The 24217-nt window shown below is 36.7% G+C and overlaps 1 protein-coding gene and 1 long non-coding RNA gene across 9 annotated transcripts in view; one reads left to right on the forward strand and one right to left on the reverse strand.

Moving 5' to 3' along the window:
• The window catches only part of LOC129045975 (uncharacterized), a 46105-nt gene extending 26145 nt beyond the window's left edge, over window positions 1–19960 (forward strand). Inside the window, exons 4-6 of the long non-coding RNA XR_010409557.1 lie at window positions 2114–2224; window positions 4844–5056; window positions 19678–19960. This is a non-coding gene — a long non-coding RNA (uncharacterized LOC129045975). The remainder of the gene's footprint in view (window positions 1–2113; window positions 2225–4843; window positions 5057–19677) is intronic.
• ELF2 (E74 like ETS transcription factor 2) overlaps window positions 1–24217 on the reverse strand; it is a 107988-nt gene that overhangs the window by 49318 nt on the left and 34453 nt on the right. For 4 of the 8 annotated variants that reach the window (XM_045880435.3, XM_045880430.3, XM_045880429.3 and 1 more), the window contains one exon: window positions 5332–5497. The exons of 2 other annotated variants lie outside the window; for them this stretch is intronic. In XM_045880435.3, the coding sequence (XP_045736391.1) occupies window positions 5332–5386 (55 nt within the window). In that variant the 5' untranslated portion in view covers window positions 5387–5497. Of the gene's footprint in view, window positions 1–5331; window positions 5498–24217 lie in introns of those variants that run through there. 2 more of the 8 variants (XM_054508743.2, XM_045880433.3) reach the window with 1 other exon arrangement.

Raw genomic sequence — 24217 nt, forward strand, 5'->3', positions numbered from 1 at the left:
AAGCCAGCTGCATCCTTTGATCAAAGGTCCCAGATTCTCCCAAGGTGACCCTCTCTTCTTCTAGGTTCCAGCAACCATTCCCTCCCTTGGGGCCTCAGGCCAAAGGACAGAAACAGCTCTGCTACTGCCACTTCTGGCCTACTGCCCTATTTCTTATGATCACCCTACACTTGCCCATATATTTATAACTAGTCATTTTGTAAAACATTTTTTAAATTATCCTAATTTGAGTATGACATCTCCTTTGTTTTGGGACCCTGGCTATATATTTGTGCATCTTTAAATACCTAAATATTTCTCCTTAGATGCTCTGCTTCAACTCAAAATCAACACACCTACTACCAAACATATCTGTTTCCCAAAAGAGTCTTGCCTTCCTCAAATCCCTATATGATACTTATGGCCATCACTTAAGGCCAAAAAAAACTTAGTGTCTTACCTAACTATGCCTCTCCCCCTAATTTGTCATGTCAAGTATATATAGTAGCATATAGAGCATATATAGTAGCATTGCTTATATAAGCCCCTTCTGCTCCCATCGCTTCTACTTTGTTTTGCTCAAGTCACCTCTTAACCCATACTACAACAGCTAGTCGTCCTGCTTCATCCCTTCTCCTACAATCATCCGCTATCTCCTGAGATACTAATTACATGGTACTTTCTACTCAAAACCTTCCAAATCTTTTTGCTTCTTACATGCCTAATCACTAACTCTTGGTTCAAATCATAATCTAGTCACAACTCCTAATGGAACCCTCTGTCATGGTCTCATTTACTCAGTATCTTCTAAACATGCCTTGAACTTCAATATTCCACCCATTATTAATGATATTTCCCTCAGCTACAGTGCCTTTCACTCACCTCCTATCTGCCCATCCAAATCCTACCATCTGTCCTCCTTCCTTCCTTTCTCTAAACGTTCCCTAATCCTGTAAACTGAACTTTCTTCTCCTAAAAATTTCTTTGAATTTGTAAGTAGCACCCTATTGATTCTATACTGCTTTATAGTTTCAATATAATATATATTATATATAAGTAAATTATTAACCCCTTGAGGGAAAGGAACATGTTGAAAACAGTGCCCTTGCACATAAGAAATGCAAACTATTACTGACATCATAAATTAAAGTGGAAGTTTAAGAAGAAAAATATAGTAAGTTAAGGTGCAAGATGAAGAAGCAGATCCTAGATAGCTCAATCTTCTCAGCTAAGCCTTAAAAGATTTCTATCAAAACTTATCTACTATTGATTGCATTGGTATAAACTTACTATTTTTTAAATGGCAATCTGTAATATGTACACATCGGGCTCCCTGCTATAAACTATATATATATATAGTTTTTTAAGAGTGAACATAAAAACTGCATTTCAAATCTTAGTAGGGAATCCCAGAGACTCCTTTCCATCCCCAACTCACCACCTTAGTCTATCTAGCAGGCCTCCAGAGCTCGTGTACCCTACAGCCACTGGCAAAAGTATTTCCAGCCTGCCAGTCAAGACCACCCTTCATTCATACTTCATTACTTTTCCTCAAAGACTCTTTATGATTACTGATCTCCAGTTATCATCAAAAAGCAATTTTTTTTTTTAAAAAGCAATTTATAGGTTTAGATAAACACACTTAAAGTCTCAAACATATTTGGGTTTTCTATAAAATTTGAGAGGATTACTATTACTCATAAACTCTGTGAGAAAAACATACATTTTCTTTGTCTATAAAAGACATTTACTACTAACAAAATGAGAAATCATTTTATACATAAAATAAGTAAGATGGCTAAGTGTACATCACTATATAATTTTAATACTCCTGCCTGGATTTCATCATGAACACTGTTTTCTGGTATAGACATATATATATGGGTATATAAGGAATAAAAGAAGAAAAACTTCGATGTAAACATGAAGAGAACTGATATAACAGGTCAATATATATAATTATGAACATTTTTTAGACTAATATCATCTAAGTTATAATGTAGGAGCATTCCAGGAAGCATTTCCTAGACGTACAAAAGGAAATCTTGTTCTATAAGGGATCTCATTTCCACCAATTCACCAAATAAAAACCGTTGTAGACATCTTATAAATACTCCTTTCCTTTTCTTCCCAGTCAGCTTCTTCTCCAAAGCCTATATGTATCAGGAATTTAAGTTAAAAATTTATAGCGCCACAGAAACGAACCTGATCCTACTCTACTACCTAAAAGGAAACATACATCAGGGTAAGTCATAACAACATTTATTTATATGTCTATGTTCTAAATGTCAGAAGAATGAAAATTTATTCAGATTTTAACTCGTTAAAAATGCTTTTTATTCTTTACAGGGTGCCTGGCTGGCTCAGTCAGTAGAGCATGGGACTCTTGAATCTTGGGATTGTAAATTCGAGCCCCATGTTCGGTGTAGAGATTACTTAAAAGTAAAATCTTTTTTAAAATGCATTTTATTCTTTAAATAAAAACAAAATTAAGGGGCACCTGGGTGGCTCAGTCGTTAGGCGTCTGCCTTCGGCTCAGGTCATGGTCCCAGGGTCCCGGGATCAAGCCCCACATCGGGCTCCCTGCTCAGCAGGAAGTCTCCTTCTCCCTCTCCCACTCCCCCTGCTTGTATTCCCTCTCTCGCTGTATCTCTCTCTCTCTGTCAAACAATAAATAAATAAAAATCTTAAAAAAAAAAAAATTAAGTTCAGATTAACTGATTCTAAACTAATCTATATATATTAACAATCCTTATAAAGTTACATTAAAAACCCATGAGCCATAGTATTTTCAAATAACTCAGGATACTGTAGTCTCAAGTTCCACATGCCTTATGATGAATAAATAGGAGTGTTTTAAATTGTTCTGATTATAGATGTATGAGATGTATGAGCCAGCAGATTTCAGTCTGAGTTTGGTATTGCCTTTAACAGAATTATAAATGAATTCTAAGTTTTACAGTGTTACTCTGTAAGAGAGACAAGAATGGCTATACTATACTATTCTTTATTTTTTGAAGTGATAAAGCAAACATAGATTTTTAAAAAATGAACCAGAATGGAATTAAAAATGTTTAAGATGAACTTCTCAAGTACTTCTAGACTATTTTAGAATAATGTAAGTTATTTACTAACATTTCCTTTTAGTGTTGAAGAAAAACCAATCTAAAAAATATTATCAACTAGTCAAAAACCATTTTCAAAATATCACAAAAGTAACTATTCTTTTAGCCAGACTATGTATATCCTCTTTCAATATTACAATCATTCATATCTCTGCCCTGCAAATGTTATCATCATCCTCAGAGTTCAAGATAACTAAGAAAATAAAATCCCTTGAACAGATTATATTCTCTTCCTATTTGGAATTGCTTTTACCTGAGTAATTTAAATTAATGAAGCACTGATCATCAATTATACAACCAATAAGATTTGGCTGACCTGCTCTGGTATTTTCATGTGATGAGTATGCATAATTTTCTACTAATGGGACTTTGGTACTATAGTTTTCATACTTTATGAAGTTCCCAATTTGCTACCAAAATCATAGTCTTCCTTATTTTTTTGATCAAAACATCTTCCAGAAATTTCAAACAGGTTCTTTTTTTTTCATTCAACTTAAGCTATCATACTTTTTTCTCTTGTGCTATTAATTTTCTGTTTAGTTACACCCTAGTTACACTCCTATAATAAAATCAGTTACAATATCTACTTCAAAATATCATCCTGCATAATACATTTAGCTGTTCTTCCTATTCTTTTCCCCAAGAAGAAAATTCATGTCTGCCATGATGCTTCTAGCTTCAGACTGGAAAACTCTCCAAAATCCTCAAAAAAACCACATATGTATCTTCCTGCCACTTGCATTATCTGCTGTAAATCAAGTACCACTCCAGTCCAGTCACAAAGCCTATATAAAGTGTTTGGCTACCTATTTTGAGAAAATGAACTGATTATCACTTCACAGGGGCTTGCTGGCACTGTTGCCTTCATTGTTCTGCAGAGCAAGGTAACTTTTAATCCCTCAGCTCAATAAAAAATAAAACTGGAGGAAAAAAAAAAAATAAAACTGGAGGAAGCACAGCAGTAAGCTAGAAGAAGCTAGTAGTCTTAGGGAAGGCTACTGGGCTTCAACAAGCAGAAAAACATCAAATATTGAAAAATTTTAATCATGGGACTTTGCTACATTTATAGAAACTTATCTAAATACTTAAGAGTGATGAGGCACCTAGGTGGCTCAGTCAGTTAAGCATCCAGCTCTTGACCTCAGCTCAGGTCTTGATCTCATGGTTGTGAGTTCAAGCCTCATGTTGGGCTCCATGTTGGGCTCCATGTTGGGCATGGAGCCTAAATAAATAAATAAATAAATAAATAAATAAAGTTGGGCATGGAGCCTAAATAAATAAATAAATAAATAAATAAATAAATAAATAAATATTTAAGAGTGTTTATTAGAATTGTAAACCAAGTATAAGAATTCTTTTTCTCCATTAAGAGCTAAAGATAAATTTTAATATTTATTATTACAAGACAGTCACTACAATCTTTCTGGTACAATACTCTATTTTCTTTATAATCAGTGGCAAAAATGAAAAGGTTTCCAAGGGGGCGCCTGGGTGGCTCAGTCCTTGAGCGACTGCCTTCAGCTCAGGTCATGATCCCAGGGTCCTGGGATTGAGCCCCGCATCGGGCTCCCTGCTCCGCGGGAAGCCTGCTTCTCCCTCTCCCACTCCCCCTGCTTGTGTTCCCTCTCTGGCTGTCTCTCTTTCTGTCAAATAAAATCTTAAAAAAAAAAAAAAAAGAAAAGATTTTCAAGGATTATATATATTAATCTCCAATTAAACATATAATTATCTCACCATAGACAGACTGAAATACCAAAATTTCTCAGAAGACAAAAAGGGAAGAAGACTCTGACAGACTGCTACAAAGATGCTTCTGATCTAAGAAAAAAGGAATCATACTGCTCCACCAATATTGACTCAAAGAAACTCTTAATCTGTTACAGAATGAGAATACTGTCTTTATTTTTGAATTAAAAAGTTACCCTCATATACTAGCCTATGGACTTCTATAAGTAAGTAACTAGTCAATATTCACACTCTCAGGAAAAAAAATGATAATTTTATTATTATGGGCCTATAATCTTGTCCTTAGAGTCCACAATATGAGACCTGTTATACTCCAGAGAATTCTAATGTAGAACTTTATATCAATTCCCTTAAATAAGAGATGTTTCACTGGTTTCCAAGCAAAAAGAAGTTCTTTGGTATAGTACTCATTTGGCAATAGTAATATTGACACTTATAAAATAAGAAGTTACAAATAATGAACATTTTATGAGATGTCTACCTGTTTCCACATTCTCGGTCTCAACTTCTTGTTCTTCTGCCACATCTTGCATCATGTAAGTCTCATCATCATAGACCAGAACCTGGGCTGCATAGCCCTGCTCTAATCTGGCACTTGGAACTGGCTCCACAATCACTGCTGGGTATTCAGAAACCTTTTCACTTTCCTACAAGAGCAAATTTAGAAAACAATCAACCTTTTTATTCATAAATTCTGGATTTACGTATAAATACTTGAGTTCACATAGTCTGAAGGGGGCTACACAATGAGTTTCATGTACTATAATTATGAATGTAAAAACCAAAACAAGAGATGAAAAGGGAACTTTAATAATCTTTTTCAAGGTGTGCCTGGGTGGCTCAGTCGGTTAAGCGTCTGCCTTCGGCTCAGGTCATGATCCCAGGGTCCCGGGATCGAGCCCCGCATCGGGCTCCCTGCTCAGCAGGAAGCCTGCTTCTCCCTCTCCCACTCCCTCTGCTTGTGTTCCCTCTCTCGCTGTGTCTCTCTCTGTCAAATAAATAAATAAAATCTTAAAAAATAATAATAATATTTTTCAAGTCTCAGGAGGTAACATTTTAAACAAGCAGGGCTTTAGGATTAAGATGACAAATTAAAAACATGCATATAATTGCACTCTCCTAAAACTCACAAAAATGAAGTAAAAGACTTTTCAACACAAACCCATAAGGAGAAGAGATAAGAGCAACAGAATCTTGGAAGATTGAGAGTGGATGGATAAGTATTATGAAATGGTTTAGCAGACCCAGGACAGCCAAATCACAGCCTGGCAGCAAAAAGAAGCTGAGAAACAACACACTTTATACTGGAGAACCCACAGAAAGCAATACCCATTACTCCTGGAAATGGAGCAGCAGGTGTAGAGAAAGAGGAGGGGTTCAAACAGGAAAATCCCATTAAAGCTGTTTGAAAAGCACTTTGATTCCTAGACCCGTTCCCTCCTCCATGATGCTAGGCAACTGGCCCTCATCTCAGCAGAAGATTGGAGAATTAACTTTCTGGTGATGGAAAAACAAAACCATCTTTGAGGTATATTAGGCACATTTGTTAGTATCGGTACTGCACCAAAAAGAGAGTTTTCAATCAGCTTTTTAGTCCTCCACTCTTAATGATGAACAGACAGCCAAGTATTGCCACTCATCTAAGGAAAAGCCTCTACCACAGAATATATACATATACGTACACACACCCACACACATATAGGGCATATTCCTCATAGAGATAAGATATTATACCATAAAGTAAGAACAGAATATAATTTAATAAAGAAAGAAAGAGTTCTTAGAAGTTAAAAACATGGGGCGCCTGGGTGGCTCAGATGGTTAAGCGTCTGCCTTCGGCTCAGGTCATGATCTCAGGGTCCTGGGATCGAGTCCCGCATCGGGATCCCCGCTCCGTGGGAGGCCTGCTTCTCCCTCTCCCACTCCCCCTGCTTGTGTTCCCTCTCTCGCTGTGTCTCTCTCTGTCAAATAAAAAAAAAAAAATCTTAAAAAAAAAGTTAAAAACATGATAGCTGAAATAAAAAAGACAGAGGCTTGAAGAAAAAAAAAAAAAAAAAGACAGAGGCTTGGAAGATAAAACTGAGGCAGTCTTCCAGAAACCAGAGAAACAAGATGAAGTTTTGAAAAATAGGGGAGAAAAGAGAATGGTATTAGAGGACCAGTCCAGGAGGTCCAATATCTGAATAACAGAGTTCCAGAAGAAGAAAATAGGGGAGAAAAAAAAGGTTGGAAAGAAATGAAAGAGTTCCAGAAAATTTCCTGAGCTGACAGATACGAGCTGCCCATTTGAAAGGACCCACCAGATATTTACAATAAAAAATTAAGGGAGACCTACCCTGAGGCACACCACTGTGAAATATCACAACACTGGGGACAAAAAGGAAGATTCTACAAGTTTCTAGAGAGAAAATGCAGGTCACATACAAAGAATATGGACTCGGACTTCAGTCTTCTCAACAGTCGTATTAGGAGGAAAATGACAGTGAAACCACCTCTTCAAATTAGAAAGGAAAATTATTTCTAACCCAGAATTGTTCAGCCAGTCAAATCATCTTATGAAAATTAGGTATTTTTTCAAATATGAAAGATCTCAAAACATTTATCTTCCATACATCCTTTCTCAAGAAGCAAGTGGAGAGTGTATTTCATCAAAAAAAAAGTAAAATTTTAATAAAGACAGCAACTTAAGATAGACAATATGGGAGATTCAAAATGGGAGAGAGACAATAGTAATCTTGAGAAGGATTGCAAAGAGATTCCAGGATGCCAGCTATGCACTAGATTTATAGGGCAACCAGTCTGGATTGTAGGAACATGATTCCTGAGACAGGATGATAAACTGTCATCACCAAGATAGCCACTCACATTATTCCTAAGGACAGAGTGTCCAGATAAGCCTATTCCCAGTTTTTATTCATATTTGGCTTGCTTTGATATATCTACTTTGCATTGCTACCTAGAACAGCTAAGAAGACTCATTTCACCTCCTAGATGTGTTCTGCTTTGATCTACTCTTAACTGTTAGAAGAAGGCCACAAAGAGCTTAGAAACAAACAAAAGCAGAATAGCATTCTTCCCCTGTGACTGTATATACACCTGCTGAACAAACCTGCAACACCAGGTCATACCACTGCCTGAAGCCTGACCAAGATGACCCTATGTTTCCAAGATGTAACTCATGACATTCCTTACTGATTTCCTGAGTAGAACCTCTTGAAACTCAGTGAACCTGATGCCAGACTAATCTTCCTTTTCCTGGAAGCTTTAATCTAACTGTGGTAATGCTATCCTTTCTTAACTCAGTTAGCTTGGGACATTATTCATTTTTTAAAAGTAAACAACATGTTGTTTAGGAGCATATCCAAAGACAATAAAGCTATAAAGAAAAGTAAAGGAATATTACCACATACATCAGGATAATGGCACCTCTGGGATATTGAGAGGGACACACAATATTCTAAAATAATACTAATTTCTATTTTTAACCTGATTGAGAGCTAATATTTATTCTTTTTGTTATTCTTAAACTAAAACATATTATATTTTATACACTCTTCATTTTGTATCAAACATTTCACAAAAAAGTTTAAATAAATTAAAAACAAAGGTATAATAAATTAAAAATAAGTAAGCACATGCTGAATATTAACACTGAATTTCCTGCTCTGTATAAGGCAAAAAAAATTTAAATTTAACATTAAAAAAAAGTCCTGGGGCGCCGGGGTGGCTCAGTCAGTAGAGTGACCGGCTCTTGGTTTCGGCTCAGGTCATGATCTCAGGGTCCTGGGATCGACCCCCATTTCAGGCTCTGCGTTCGGGGGGAGTCTGCTTCCCCTCTCCCGCTCCCTCTGCCCCATCCCCTGCTCAAGCACTGTCTCTCTTATATAAATAAATAAAACTTTAAAAAATAAATCCTTCCCCACAAATTGGATATACTAACAGTTGAATCTCCATGCTTCTTTCTCAGCTTTATAACTCCAACCTACAGGCAGCATCACTTAGCTATAATACCTGTTAATGAGAAGCATGGGATAGGTAAAAACTGACGAGATCTCCACTCATCAGAAATTCAGAATGCAACAACTAAGTGGCATTTGAGCTAGTATTGACCCAAGCAGTAAATATCTTATTTATATATAACCCAAGGGATTTATAACTTAATTCCTCTGAAATCTAATAGTATTATTAATAGTAATATTAACCTGAAATTATTTTATATTGTGAACTCTCCACCTCCACCTTACCAGTAGGAATTGAATCAAATTGTCTAAACTATGCAATACTTGAGTCTAGAATATTGTACAAGGTCAATTCCCCCATCTATACTCTTTTCCCCACCAATTAGGATTCTAGACCCACTCTTCTCTCTCGTACATGTTAGTTAGGTTTTAATATTTCAGTGGTTCCTTCTAACTATAAAAAAGAAAAAATCTTTATTTCAACTCTTCTTTCTTTTAACTGAACTCCAGATCTTTACTTCTTATACCTGTACACACTCTCAAAAGGTAGTCTAACTCTTTAGCTAGCTATCTACACATACCTTATAATCTGGATTCCACCACCTCACCAAAACTATTCTCTTAAATGTCAGTAAGGACTAAATTCTATTCCAGTTTTCACCCTCCTTTCCCTTTCTGCCGACTCTTATACACTTACACACTCTTACCTCATTTTAAAATTATTTCTTCCATCTTTTTTGTTCTCTTTCTACCACTCTACTTTTAAGCATCTCCTCTGATTCTTCTTCCATCTCCAGTGACTGAAATATAGCCAATTAACTAAGGTTCTGTCCTCAGCATTTCCTATTCTACCTTCCCTGGCAAGGCCACCCATTCTCAGGGGTTATTTTAAAATAGTACCTCTATACTGATGATTACTAAATATTTGTCTTCTTCTCTGGCTCATCTCCTGAACTCCAGAACCAAATTTTAAACTACCAACTTAACATCACTACAAGAATAATCAGCTAATACTCTAAGCTTAACATGTTTAAATGGAACAAATTATCACCATCTTTCCCTGTTCTCCCTCCCTGTGTTCTCTAAACCTGTTTCTTCATATTAAAAAAAAAAGGTTACAATATTCATACCTCTCAAAGTCCCTTGAAAATTAAATATCCACAAAGTACATTTGCTTAGCACAGTGTTTAGAGTGTTTAGAACAGAGTAAATACTCAATTGGTGATAGCTAATTGTCATATTGTAAGATTAGTAATAGTATTCAAACCTTCTATTTGCCCTCAACTTTGGAGGGCATCTTTTCACATTACAATCAGAACTGTCTGTTTTACTTCTTTGTACAAAAAGCTTTCATGACTACCCATTTGTCTAAAAGAAAAATTTAACATACAAAACAATGGTTTTTAACACTCTTTGAAGTATAACCCTCAACCCACGTTAGGTGTTGAATTGATTCAGATTGGGGGATTATAGAAGACTTCCTATAACAGGGTCCTGAATGGATGAAAAGAATTTTGATAGATGTGGAAGGCAACTGTAGGCTCATGAACATGAGCAAAAGTCATGGAAGCTTTCACATTTGGGAATTAGGGCCAAAGCAAGTAATCAAAGAACTATGAGAAGTAATGCAGAAAATAAGACTGTAAAGGTGGTGTATTAAGTTCTGGAGTTGTTTTAACAAATTATCATAAACAGGGCCGTAATGCTCCTATTAATGTTCCTGCTCTTCCCCTCCCTTCTGTTCTATTGCATTCCATATCACCTATGAGCCAATTTACCAGGTCATACAGTAATTGTGCACTTCATTTTAAAAGAACTGTCAAATTATATTTCCACTATAAATGTATGAGAGTGACAGTGCTCTACATCCTTTTCCACACATGGTACCCCTGTTATTTTTTTTATAAGATTTTATTAATTTATTTACTTATTTATTTAATTAGATAGAGAGACAGCACAAGCTGGGGGAGAAGCAGAGGGAGAGGGAGAAGCAGACTCCCTGCTGAGCATGGAGCATGATGCGGGACTGGATCCCAGGACCCCAGGATCATGACCCAACCCGAAGAAAAACGTTTAACCAACTGAGCCACCCAGGCGCCCCTCCAACTTATTTTATATAGTCTGAATATAAATCCTTTGTCAATATATATTGTAAATATTTTTTCCAATCTTGGCTTCACTTTTTCATTTTAATGGAATTTTTTTTAAGTTTTTTAAAAGATTTTATTTATTTGAGAGAGAGCGAGCACGAGCAGGGTGAGCAGTAGAGAAAGAGGGAGAAGCAGGCTCCCCACTGAGTAGGGAGCCTGACCTGGGGCTGATCCCAGGACTCCGGGATCATGACCTGAGCCGAAGGCAGATGCTTGAAGCAACTGAGACACCCAGGCGCCCTTTAATGGAATTTTTAAGAACAGAAGTTTTTAATTTAAATGAAATTCATCATTTTTTCTTTTAAAGCTTTTTTCATGTTTTTGTGTACAATCTAAGAAATCATTGCCTAATTCAAGATTGAAAAAATTTTCTTCTGTGTTTTCTTCCAGAAGTTTTTATAGTTTAAACATTTAATTCTATGATCAATTTTGAGTTATTCATTGTGTATGTGAGAAAGGATTGAGTTCATTAATTTGCATATGGATGTCCAGCAGTTCCACCATTATTTGTTTAAAAGACTCCTTTCTCCACCAAATTATCACCATTATTGAAAATTAATCAGTGTTATGTGGATCTGTATAATGTTCCACTGATCTACATGTCTGTTGGCATATCAAACCACACTGTCTCAATTACTGGAACTTCATGGTAAGTCTTTAAATCAGGTGGATAAGCCCTCTAACTTTGTTTTAGCATAAGTCTTCCAATCCATAAACATGGTATAACTCTTCATTTATTCAGGTCTTTAATTTCTCTCAACAATATGTTGTGGTTGTCTGCATACAGATTTTTTTTTTTAAGATTTTATTTATTTATTTGACAGAGAGCAGAAAAGCACAAGCAGGGGGAGCTGCAGAGGGAGAAGAAGCAGGCCCCCTTCTGAGCGGGGAGCCCGATGCAGGACTCGATCCCAGGACCCTGGGATCATGACCTGAGCTCAAGATAGATGCTTAACCATCTGAGCCACCCAGGCACCCTGCATAAAGATCTTTTATTTACTTCATTAAACCTATCCCTATATTATTTTGATGCTGCTAAACAGTACTGCTTCTTAAATTTCATTTTCCAGTTGTATTTTGCTAAGATATATGAACACGATTTTTACATATTCACTGTTCTAAATTTATTAGTTCTAACAGCTGTGTAGATTTCTTAAGAATTTCTGTATGCATGATTGTATCATTTAGAAATAAAGACAGTTTTACTTCTTTTCCAATCCGTATGTCTTCTATTTTTCTTGCCCTGCAGCAATGTTGAAGTTAGAGTAGACATCTTTGCTTTGCTATCAACCTTAAAAGGAAAACATTCCCCTTTTCACTTTTTTTAAGATTTTATTTATTTATTTGACAGAGAAAGACACAGCAAGAGAGGGAACACAAGCAGGGGGAATGGGAGAGGGAGAAGCAGGCTTCCCGCAGAGCAGGGAGCCCGATGTGGCGCTTGATCCCAGGACCCTGAGATCATGACCTGAGCCGAAGGCAGACGCTTAACTGAGCCACCCACGTGCCCCCCCTTTTCCCCCTTAAGCATGAGGTAGGCTGTGGGTTTTTCACAGATGCACTTATCAGGTTGAAGAAGTTGCCCTTATTACTAATTTAGGGAATTTGTATAATAAATAGATGTTGAATTTTGGCAAATGGGTTTTCTGTGTCTATTGATATGACCACATGATTTTTCCTTTTTATTTTGTTAATGTGATGAATTACATTGATTGATTAAACCTACCTTGCTGGGATAAACCCCATTTGGGACATACAATCCCTTTTATATATTACTGGGTTTAAATGCTAGTATTTTATCAAGAATGTTTTTGTCTATGCTTATGAAGGATATCGTTCGTAGTTTTCTTTTCCTATGTATCTCTGGTCTTGGTATCAGGATAATGCCAGCCTCAAAATGAGTTATGAAATGCTATGTTGTCTATTTTCTGAAAGAGTTATGTAAGGTTATTATTATTTCTTCCCTAAATCCTTGTTAAATCATCAATAAAGGGGCACCTGGATGGCTCAGTCAGCTCAGCGTCTGCCTTCAGCTCTGGTCATGATCCCAGGGTCCTGGGATGGGGCCCCGCATCAGGCTCCCTGGTCCATGGGAAGCCTGCTTCTCCTTCTCCCCCTGCTTATGTTCCCTCTCTCGCTGTCTCTGTCAAATAAATAAAACCTTTAAAAAGAAAAATAAATAAATAAATAAATAAATCATCAGTAAAGACAGGGCACCTGGGTGACTCACTCACTTGAGTGTCTGACTCTTGATCTCAGCTCAGGTCCCGATCTCAGGGCTCTGATCTCAGGATTGTGAGTTCAAGCCTTGCCTTGGGCTCTGCGCTGGGTTAGGAGTCTACTTAAAAATAAATAAATAAATAATGCAGGCCTACACGATCAATAAAGCCAATTTCCACTGGAAGTTTCTTTGTGAAAAAGGTTTTGTCTAGGAATTCAATTTATTTTAAGATAGAGGGCTATTCAGACTTGCTATTCCTTTTGTAATGACTTTCAAGGTTCTTGCCCATTTCATCTGGGTTGCCAAGCTTTATTGGCATAAAGTTGTTCACAATATTTAGTGTCAATACTAATGACTCCTTCATTCCTTTATTAGTAATTTTTTTATTTTTTATTTTTTATTTTTTTTAAAGATTTTATTTATTTATTTGAGAGAGAGAGAGAGAATGAGAGAGAGAGAGAGAGAGAGAGAGAGCATGAGGGGGGGAGGGTCCGAGGGAGAAGCAGACTCCCCGCCGAGCTGGGAGCCCGTTGCGGGACTCGATCCCGGGACTCCGGGATCATGACCCGAGCCGAAGGCAGTCGCTTAACCGACTGAGCCACCCAGGCGCCCCTAGTAATTTTTTTAAAGATTTTATTTATTTATTTGACAGAGAGCACAAGCAGGCAGAGCGGCAGGCAGAGGGAGAGGGAGAAGCAGGCTCCCCGCTGAGCAGGGAGCAGGATGTGGGGCTCGATCCCAGGACCCTGGGATCGTGACTTGAGCCGAAGGCAGACGCTTAACCAACTGAGCCACCCCGGCGCCCTATATTAGTAATTTTTGCCTCATAGTTGTTTTTTTTTTTTGATTCTGCAGTCTACTTAGAGATTTATCAATTTTATTAATTTTTTTAAAGGACCAGCTGGTAGTTAATTTCTCTAATGTTTGTCCACTTTCTACCTTACTGACCTGTTATGATTATTATTTCCTTCTTTCTGCTTTGGGTTTAATTTGATCCTCATATTATAGCTTATTGAGATGGAAGCTTAAATGATTTTAGACTATACTCTTTTCCTGATGTAAGTATTTGAAGGTATAATTTCCCTCTAAGCACTGCTTTAACTACATCCCTCAAATTTTGATATACTGTGTTCTCATTTCCATTCAATTAGGATATTCTCTAATTTCTCTTGTGATTTCTTTTTAATCCATGAGTTATATAAAAGTGCGCTGTTTAGGGGCACCTGGGTGGCTCAGTTGTTAAGCGTCTGCCTTCAGCTCAGGTCATGATCCCAGGGTCCTGGGATCGAGCCCCACATGGAGCTCCCTGCTCAGCGGGAAGCCTACTTCTCCTTCTCCCACTCCTGCTTGTGTTCCCGCTCTCCCTGTCTCTCTGTCAAATAAATAAAATCTTTTTTTTTTAAAAAGTGAGCTGTTTAATTTCCAAATATTTGAGGATTTTGCAAGAGTTTTTTGTTGTTAACTTCTAACATAATTCTGCTTGGTCAAATAACTTTCTCTGTATGATTTCAATTCTTTAAAAAGTATTGAGATGTAGGGTGCCTGGGTGGTTCAGTCGGTTAAGCATCCAATTTTTTTTTATAACAGACTTTTATTTGGATAGAGGGATCATTTTTTAATGTAAATTCAATTAATTAATGTAAGTGTATTATTAATTTCAGAGGTAGAATTCAGTGATTCACCAGTTCTTTATAACACCCAGTGCTCATTACATCATGTGCCCTCCTTAAGTTACCCCATCTCTATTCTGTTCCAAGCCCATCACCCAGTTACCCCATTCCCCTTATCCGCTACCCTCCAGCAATCCTGTTTGTTTCCTATGATTAAGAGTCTCTTATGGTTTGTCTCCCTCTCTGATTCCGTCTTTTCTTTTTTCCTCCCTTCCCTTATGCTCCTCTGTTTTGTTTATTAAATTCCACATATGAGTGAAATCATACCATTGTCTTTCTCTGCTTGTCTTATTTCGCTTAGCATAATACCCTCTGGTTCCGTCCACATCCTTGCAAATGGCCAGATTTCATTTCTTTTCATGGCTGAGTAATATTCCATTGTGTGTGCGTGTATATATATATACACACATCTTCTTTATCTGTTCATCCCTCAATGGACACCTGCACTCTTTCCATAGTTCGGCTACTGCGGACATTGCTGCTATAAACATTGGGGTGCAGGTGCCCCTTCAGATCACTACATTTGTATCTTTGGGGTAAATACCTAGTAGTGCAGTTGCTGGGTTGTAGGGCAGCTCTATTTTTAACTTTTTGAGGAACATGCATACTGTTTTCCAGAGTGGCTGTACCAGCTTGCATTCTTACCAGCAATGTGAGAATTTTCTCCTTTCTCTGCATCCTCACCAACATTTGTTGTTTACCGACTTATTAATAGCCCTTCTAACTGGTGTAAGGTGGTATCTCATTGTGGTTTTGATTTGGATTTCCCTAATGCCAAGAGGTGTTGAGCATTTTTTCAGGTATCTGTTGGCTATTTGGATGTCTTCTTTGGAGAAATGTCTATTCGTGTCTTCTGTCCATTTCTTGACTGGATTGTTCTTTGGGTGTTGAGTTTGTGAAGTTCTTTACAGATTTTGGATACTAGCCCTTTATCTGATAAGGCATTTGCAAATACCTTCTCCCATTCTGTCGGTTGTCTTTTGGTTTTGTCGACTGTTTCCTTTGCTGTGCAGAAGCTTTTTATCTTGATGAAGTCCTAATAGTTCATTTTTGCCTTTGTTTCCTTTACCTTTGGAGATGTATCTAGCAAGAAGTTGCTGCGACCAAGGTCAAAGAGGTTGCTGCCTGTATTCACCTCTAGGATTTTGATGGATTCCTGTCTCACATTTAGGTCTTTCATCCATTTTGAGTTTATTTTTGTGTATGGTGTAAGAAAATGATCCAGTTTCATTCTTCTGCATGTGGCTATGCAATTTTCCCAACACCATTTGTTGAAGAGACTGTCTTTTTTCCACTGGATATTCTTTCCTGCTTTGTTGAAGATTAGTTGACCATAGACTTGAGGGTCCATTTCTGGGTTCTCTATTCTGTTCCATTGATCTATGTGTCCGTTTTTGTGCCAGTACCATGCTGTCTTGATGATTACAGCTTTGTAATAGGGCTTGAAGGCCGGAATTGTGATGCCACCAGCTTTGGTTTTCTTTTTCAACAATCCTTTGACTAGCCAGGGTCTTTTCTGGTTCCACACAAATTTTGGGATTATCTGTTCCAGCTCTGTGAAAAATGTTGGTGGTATTTTGATAGGGATTGCATTAAATATATAGACTGCTCTAGGTAGCACAGACATCCTAACAATATTTGTTCTTCCAACCCATGAGCATGGAATCTTTTTCCATTTCTTTGTGTCTTCCTCAATTTCTTTCATGAGTGTTGTGTAGTTTTCAGAGTACAGATCCTTTGCCTCTTTGGTTAGGTTTATTCCTAGGTGTCTTATGATTTTGGGTGCAACTGTAAATGGGACTGACTCCTTAATTTCTCTTTCTTCTGTCTCATTGTTAGTGTATAGAAATGCAACTGATTTCTGTGCATTGATTTTATATCCTGCCACTTTGCTGAATTTCTATATGAGTTCTAGAAATTCTGGGGTGGAGTCTTTTCGGTTTTCCACATAGATTATCTATCATGTCATTTGTGAAGAGTGAGAGTTTGACTTCTTCTTTGCCAATTTGGATACCTTTTATTTCTTTTTGTTGTCTGATTGCTGAGGCTAGGACTTCTAGTACTATGTTGAACAACAGTGGTGAGAGTGGACATGCCTGTTGTGTTCCTGACCTTAGGGGGAAAGCTCTCAGTTTTTCCCCATTGAGAATAATATTCGCTGTGGGCTTTTTGTATATGGCTTTTATGATATTGAGCTATGTTCCCTCTATCACTACACTGTGGAGAGTTTTAATCAAGAAAGGAAAGCATCCAACTTTTGATTTCAGCTCAGGTTGTGATCTCAGGGTTGTAATATCAGGGTTGTAATCTCAGGGTCATGGGATCAAGCTCCAAGTCAGGCCCCTCGATCAGCAGGGAATCTGCTTGTCTCCCCTCCCCCTCCCTTGGACCCTCTCCCCTGCTCATGCTCTAATAAATAAATAAATATATATATTTAAAAAGTACTGAGATGTGTAGGTACACCTGCCTAGCTTGGTGGAGCATGTAACTCTGGATCTCAGGGTTGTGAGTTCGATCCTCACATTGAGTGTACAGATTACTTAAAAATAAAAATTAAAAAATCTAAAAAACAAAAAAGTATTGATATTATAGCCCAGCATATGATCTATCTTGGTTCACTGTCCATGTGCACTCGAAATAAATGTGTACTCTGGTACTATTAGGTAGAGAGTCCCATAAATGTCCATTAGGTGAAGTTGGTTGATAATGTTGTTCAAGTCTTCTATATCCTGATTCTCTACCTATCCTATCAGCTTCTGAGAGGTATGCAGCAATCTCCAGCTAATACTGTGGATTTATCTATGTTTTCGTTCAGCTCTGTCACTTTATGCCTTGTGTTTTTTGTTTTTTTGTTTTTTTTAGATTTTATTTGGCAGAGAGAGAGAAAGTGAGAGAAGGAACACAAGCAGGGGGAGTGGGAGAGGGAGAAGCAGACTTCCCCACTGAACAGCGAGCCCGATGCGGGGCTCAATCCCAGGACCCTGGGATGACCTGAGCTGAAGGCAGACACTTAACAACTGACCCACCCAGGTGCCCCTGCCTTGTGTATTTTGAAGCTCTAATAATTGAGGGCATACCCATTTCTTGACAAATGGTCCTTTTATCATTTATGAAATCTATCTTTAACCCTGGTAATATTTTTGTCCTGAAACCACTTCAGCTTTTTTATGATTAACGTTTGCATTGTATATCTGTTTCTACACTTTTACGCTACATTGTTATACTTAAAATGAATTTTTTATATGTAACATAAATAGATTTGGCTTTTTTTAACCCAATCTGACAATATCTGCATTTTAATTGCACTGTTTAGAATATTTACATTTAATAGTATCAGTAAAACAGGGTTTAAATCTACCACCCTGCTCTCTGTTATTTCATTTATTCCTTTCTCTTTATTCTCTGTCATCTTTTGAATTGAGTATTTTTAGTATCCATTTTAGTATCCAATTCAAAAATTGCTTGCTATCAATAGTTCTTTGCTTTATTTTTTAGTGGTTCTCTAGAGTTTACAACATGTTAATCACAGTTAATATACAAGTAATGTTACTTTACGAATAATGTAAAAAGCAATAGTATTCTTCCAGTTCCCTCCTCCTATCCTTTGCTTACTGTTGTCATACATTTACTTTTTCACATTGTAAACCCCACAATACACTGTTATTATTTGTCTTAAGTATCTTTTTTTTAATTAAGAATTTATTTTAAAAAGCATTTTATATTTACCTACACATTTCCAGGGCTTTTCATTCCTTTGTGCATATCTAAGTTTCCATTTGGTATCATCTACCTTCTGCCTATAGAACTTCTTTTAACATTTCTTATAACCCAGTGTGGATGACAAATTCTCTCACCTTTTATTGGTCAGAAAAAAAGTTTCACTTTTGAAAGACATTTTCACTGGATATATATTTGTAGACTGACAAGTTTTAGTCTTTCAGCATTTAAAGTCATTATCTTCTGACTTGCATAGTTTCAGTCAAGATGTCTGTCGTCATTAAATTTGTTCTTCTGTCTCTAATACTTTTTTCTGCATGCTTTCAGAATTTTCTTCCTGAAATTTGCTTTCAGTATTTTTGTTACAATGTGCCTCAGTGTCAAAAATAATAATAAAAAATAATGTGCCTCAGTGTCTATTTGCTCTCTGCTTTATCCTGCTTGGTGTTAAGATTCTCAGATCTATGGGTTTATATTTTTCATCAAACTTGAAAATTTTTATGACTGTTATTTCTTCATTTGTCTTTTTCTGTTTCCCTCCTCTCCTCTCATTCTGGGACTCAAATTACATGTATTTTAGACAACTTGATATTTCTCACAGGTAACAGTCTTTGTTCATGTTTTTTTCAGTTTTTCTCTCTGTGCTTCATAATGCAGTTTCTTCTGCTCTTTTCAAATTCACTTGTCTTTTCTTCCATAGTACCTAATCTATTTTTAATCTTATCCAGTGAAATTTTTACAAATATTATAAATTTCATTTCTGGAAGTTATGTTTGTTTTTTTACATCTTTTAGGCCTCTCCTCTGAGTTCCATGTTTTCTTTTAAATTGCTGAGCATATTTATAATGGCTGTTTTGAAGTCTTATCTGCTAATTCCATCATCTCTATCATTTGTTTTTCTGTCTTGATAGTTTTTTTTTTTTTCTTCAAGTTATATGTTGTATTATTCCTCCTTCTTTGCATTTGACATGGTTGGGTGTTAGATACATAAATTTTACACTGTTGGGTGCAATTTACATACTGTTGTCATATTTTATTTTATTTTTTTAATAAATTTTATTTATTTATTTACTTATTTATTATTATTTAAACATTTTATTTATCTGTCAGAGAGAGAGAGCACAAGCAGAGGGAGCAGCAGAAGCAGAGGCAGAAGCAGGCTCCCTGCCAAGCAAGGAGCCCGACGTGGGACTCGATCCCAGGACTCCAGGATCACGACCTGAGCCAAAGGCAGATGCTTAACTGACTGAGCCACCCAGGCGTCCCCTGTTGTCGTATTTTAATAATGTTTACTATGACGTTTAAATTCCTTATGGGTCAAGGGGCACCTGGTTGGCTCAGTCCAAAGAGCATGCAGCTCTTGATCTCAGCATTGTAAGTTCAAGCCCCATGTTGGGTGTAGAGATTACTGAAAAATAAAATCTTAAAAAAAAAAATAGTTGCTTATGGGTCAACTTTTTCAAGGCCTGTTTTTTTAACTTTTTAGGGCAAGTCTGAACTACCCATTATTCCAGAGCTACTTTAGCCCTACTGGAAGGCATAACTCTTCTGGAGTCTCTAGGAATGCCCTGAGCATTTAACAAGGACTCTCCCTTCTAACTGCTTAGAATTCTAGTATCTCCCAGCCCCGAGTGAACTCTGATTTTTCAGTAAATTTTTGAGTTTATACCTTTCTGGTCATTCTTTGCCTGGTTTCATGGAGTTTCATATTGTATCTGGGAAGCTTACTCAGCTAAAATCCAGAGTACCTGAGGCTGAGTTCTGGTATTCTTCCTCTGGGTGGCTTCTTCCCCTCAGATACTCTGCACTTCCAATTAGCGTTTGCCTCTTCAAATTCCAAAGTTTAGCCAACCCTCTTGGGTCCCCTCCCTCCTCAGTAGCTTTGTACTATCACTTTGTTATTGCTTAATAAATCGCTCAATAAACCTTGCTTTGCTGCCCCCCCCAAAAAAACAAAAAACACAAATTTCAAATTTTATTTCCTCAATTCAGTGACACTGTCACTCTTTTTTTGGGTTCCTCCTCCCTACACTGTAATCCAGAAAGTGGCTCCAAGGAATGAGTCAGTACAATCAGAGATCACCTGCTCTTCTCTTGGGAAGCACAGCCCCGTGCTTTCTGATGTTCAAATGTCTTAGTCCATTCAGGCTGCTGCAACAAAATACCACTATGTGGCTTATAAACAGTAGAAATTTATTGTTCACAGTTCTGGGAGCAAGAAGTCCAAAATCAGGGTGCCAGCATGACTGAATGAGGGTCTTTTTCCAGGTCAAGGACTCCTTATCGGATCCTTGCATGGCAGAAGGAGCAAGGGATCTCCCTGGAACCTTTTATAAGAGCACTAATCCCATGCATAACAGTTCCTACCTCATGACCTAATTACCTCCCAAAGGCCCTACCTCCCAGTATCATCATGTTTGGGGTTAGGTTTCAACATTTTGGGGGTCACAAACATTCAGACCACTGCACCAATGTTTCAAACTATGCTTTCACATGTTTTGTTCATTTTCCTCCTTGATTACGGTGGGAATAAAAATCTGGTCTGTTATTCCATCACAGTCTAAGTGGAAGAACTCCTGATCCTATTTGTCTGAAAGCAGATGCTCTCTAAAATTGTATTTGCTGTGTTTTTAAAAATGTATTTAAATCCTCTTTTTATTTTTTTCTGCATTAACTCCCATTTCTACAAGACTTACCTGCTATATATTTCCTTTTCAAAAACTGCTCTGGTTATTCCTGCATATTTACGCTTCCATACAATCTTTAGGTCCATATAATCAGTTTCCCCCAAATTTGCCCTAATACTTGATAAAGATGGAATAAAATATATAGACTACCTGGAGGAAATTGACATCCTCCACAATACTGACTCCTTCCATCTCTCCTATCCAAGTACAAAGTACATCTCTTTGTTTACCAAAGTCGTCTTTCATGTACCTCAGTATCATTAATTCATTGTCTTCAAAGAAGTCCCATATATCTTTTACACTATTCCTCAATATTTTTTTGTTAATTTCCTGAAAGGAATCTTATTTTCCATGAGCTCTTCTAACTAATTCCTTACAAAAGAAAGCTAGATATTTTTAATGTTAATTTGTACCCACTAAACTACCAAGCACTCCTATTAGTTCTAATTGGTTTTCATGGACTTCCTCTGGTTTTCCCAGGTAGAGAATGATATTATCTAAAGATAATAATTTGGTCTTCTTTCTAATGTCTATATATTTTTTCATTATCTTGTCTGATTACAGGAAAACATTAAGTAATAGTTACAGTAGTGCCCATATTTATCTTCTTGCCAATTTTAAAGGAAATACTTCAGTACTCCACCATTAAACAGGATTCTGGCTACTGATTTGTAACAGTTATTTTTTATAATGTTACAGAAATATTTATCTATATTTATATTATCAGGAATGGATATTCAATTTCATAAAATCTCATTTCATCAGGTATTTTATCCCTATTAACATATCATAGGTCATGTGTCTTATTAGTAGAGGTATATATATTAATTGTTCTTTTTTTAATACTGAATTATCCTTGTGTATCTAAAATCCTATTTAGTACTGAATTTAATATATGACTGCATTTTATATATTTATTACTATTTTTTTTATTTTTGCATCTATACTCATTATTAAGACTGGAATTGGTATCTTTGGTTTTTGTCTCTTTGCCAGAAATATAATTATTCTAATTTTATAAAATGCATTACTTTTATAATCAGGAATAGAGTTAAAAAAAATAAAGCCTAAAAATCATCAATAACTCTCCAAATGCCCACAACTTCTTAAACATTTATTTTTTTCTTCAGATTCTGGAGCTATGATTTTAAAATTTTGACAGGTCATTTTTTTCACCCCACCCTACATTCTAGAGTATAGATATTAAATCTATCTTTCACATACACTATCCTCAAAATTCTCTTTGTAATATTAGGAGATATTTCAGATACTAGTTGCTTTTCAATTTCTTCCTGGAATTCTCTTTCCCCAGATGTTTCTATTTCTACAGCCTAATCCCTTACTTTATTTAGGTCTAGACTAAAATGCTACCTCTTCAAGGGTGCCTGGGTGGCTCAGTTGGTTAAGTGTCTGCCTTTGGCTCAGGTCATGATCCTGGGGTCCTGGGATCGAGCCCCATCTCCTTCTCCCTCTGCCACTCCTCCTGCTTGTGCTCTTTCTCCCTCTCAAATAAATAAATAAAAATTTTTAAAATAAAATGCCACCTCTTCAGAAAAGGCTTCCCTGACCACCCTAACTAAAACATCCCCTACCACCTCTCCATCTATCTCTAGCCCCGATTTATTCTTCATAGCCATTCTGAAATATTTTATTCCCAGTGCCTCGAAAAGTACTTGACACACAGTAAGTGGTCAATTTATATTTGCTGAAGGAACAAATAAATGAAACCAAGTGGGTATCTACATAGTATAATTTGAAGAAAGAGTTCCCCAAGAATAATTTCCTCCATTCTAGTGCCATACTACCTAAAACGCCTGTGACTACCCATAGGATATCTACCACATAAATCATTAATCAATAATGCTTTGGTAAAATGACTTCATTTATCAGATTCTTTCTTCCATAATAATTAGTTCTCCAGGCCATGAACACCTGGGTTCCATGTAAAGGAAGAAAAATATAGTGTCTTCCAGAAACAAACTGTTGTACTCCTTTTCCCATATTAATGATACCAAACCAGCACAAGGTAAATATACTCTGCCTATTATTCTTGGTGGTTGCCTTCTTAGGGTTAAATACAACAAAGTAAAATTATACAACAAAGAGAAAGCATTGGAAAATGAAGTAATAATTGGTCTGGGTGATGTGGAGGGGATGGAAGTCCCCTGAGTCTCTGATCTCTTTCGTGAGTCATACCTAGAAGTGATCATATAGAAAGTGAATCTTCAAGGAACAAATAGAAACTGATTATGAGAATTAAGTATATTCTCTAGCTGTGGCTTCTCTTAATGGACCTTAAATCAGTTTTAGACTGAAACACAATAAGAACATTCTGGTTACCAAGTCCACTGAGAACAAAGAAAAAGTAGTACCTTCATTTTATCCCCATCCCTCTGAATTTAACCGTAGTTATCTTGGAAGATTGAACAGACACAAACAAGCAAGAAAAAGAAGCAGACTCCAGAATACACAGCCTAATATCCTAATATTTCTTGGTCCTGTCACTATTCTACTATGCTGGTACTAAGGACCAGTAACAGCAATATCTTTCACAGAATATAGAGAAAATAGATTTTTTAAATACAGCCAACTCTTCATTTGCCCACCTCATCTCTGATCAAATATTTGTCTGTTATTATGACAGCATCATTTTTTAATTTAGATCCTTCCCAATATTCAATCTTTACTGAATGGAGGGAACAGAAGCCAGGCCCTGGAAGTCTGTAAGTTTCTGGTACTGTTATTTTTCTACTCCTACCTCCTATTCTTTAATGTTATCAATAACAAGAAAACAACCAAATATATAATAATGATGCAGAGTTCTACATTTATAAAATTTCAAAACCTTTCTTTCTGATTTACAAATCATCCAAATTCTTTATATATATAGGATTGAAATATGATAGATCTCCACACTGAATTAGATATAATAACAAAAAAAGCACACATGACAACTAAAGGAG

Source organism: Mirounga angustirostris, unplaced genomic scaffold (assembly GCF_029215605.1).
Source record: "Mirounga angustirostris isolate CCGP_5_RB_7025 unplaced genomic scaffold, mMirAng1.0.hap1 SCAF_2, whole genome shotgun sequence".
NCBI classification, from domain to species: Eukaryota; Metazoa; Chordata; class Mammalia; order Carnivora; family Phocidae; genus Mirounga; species Mirounga angustirostris.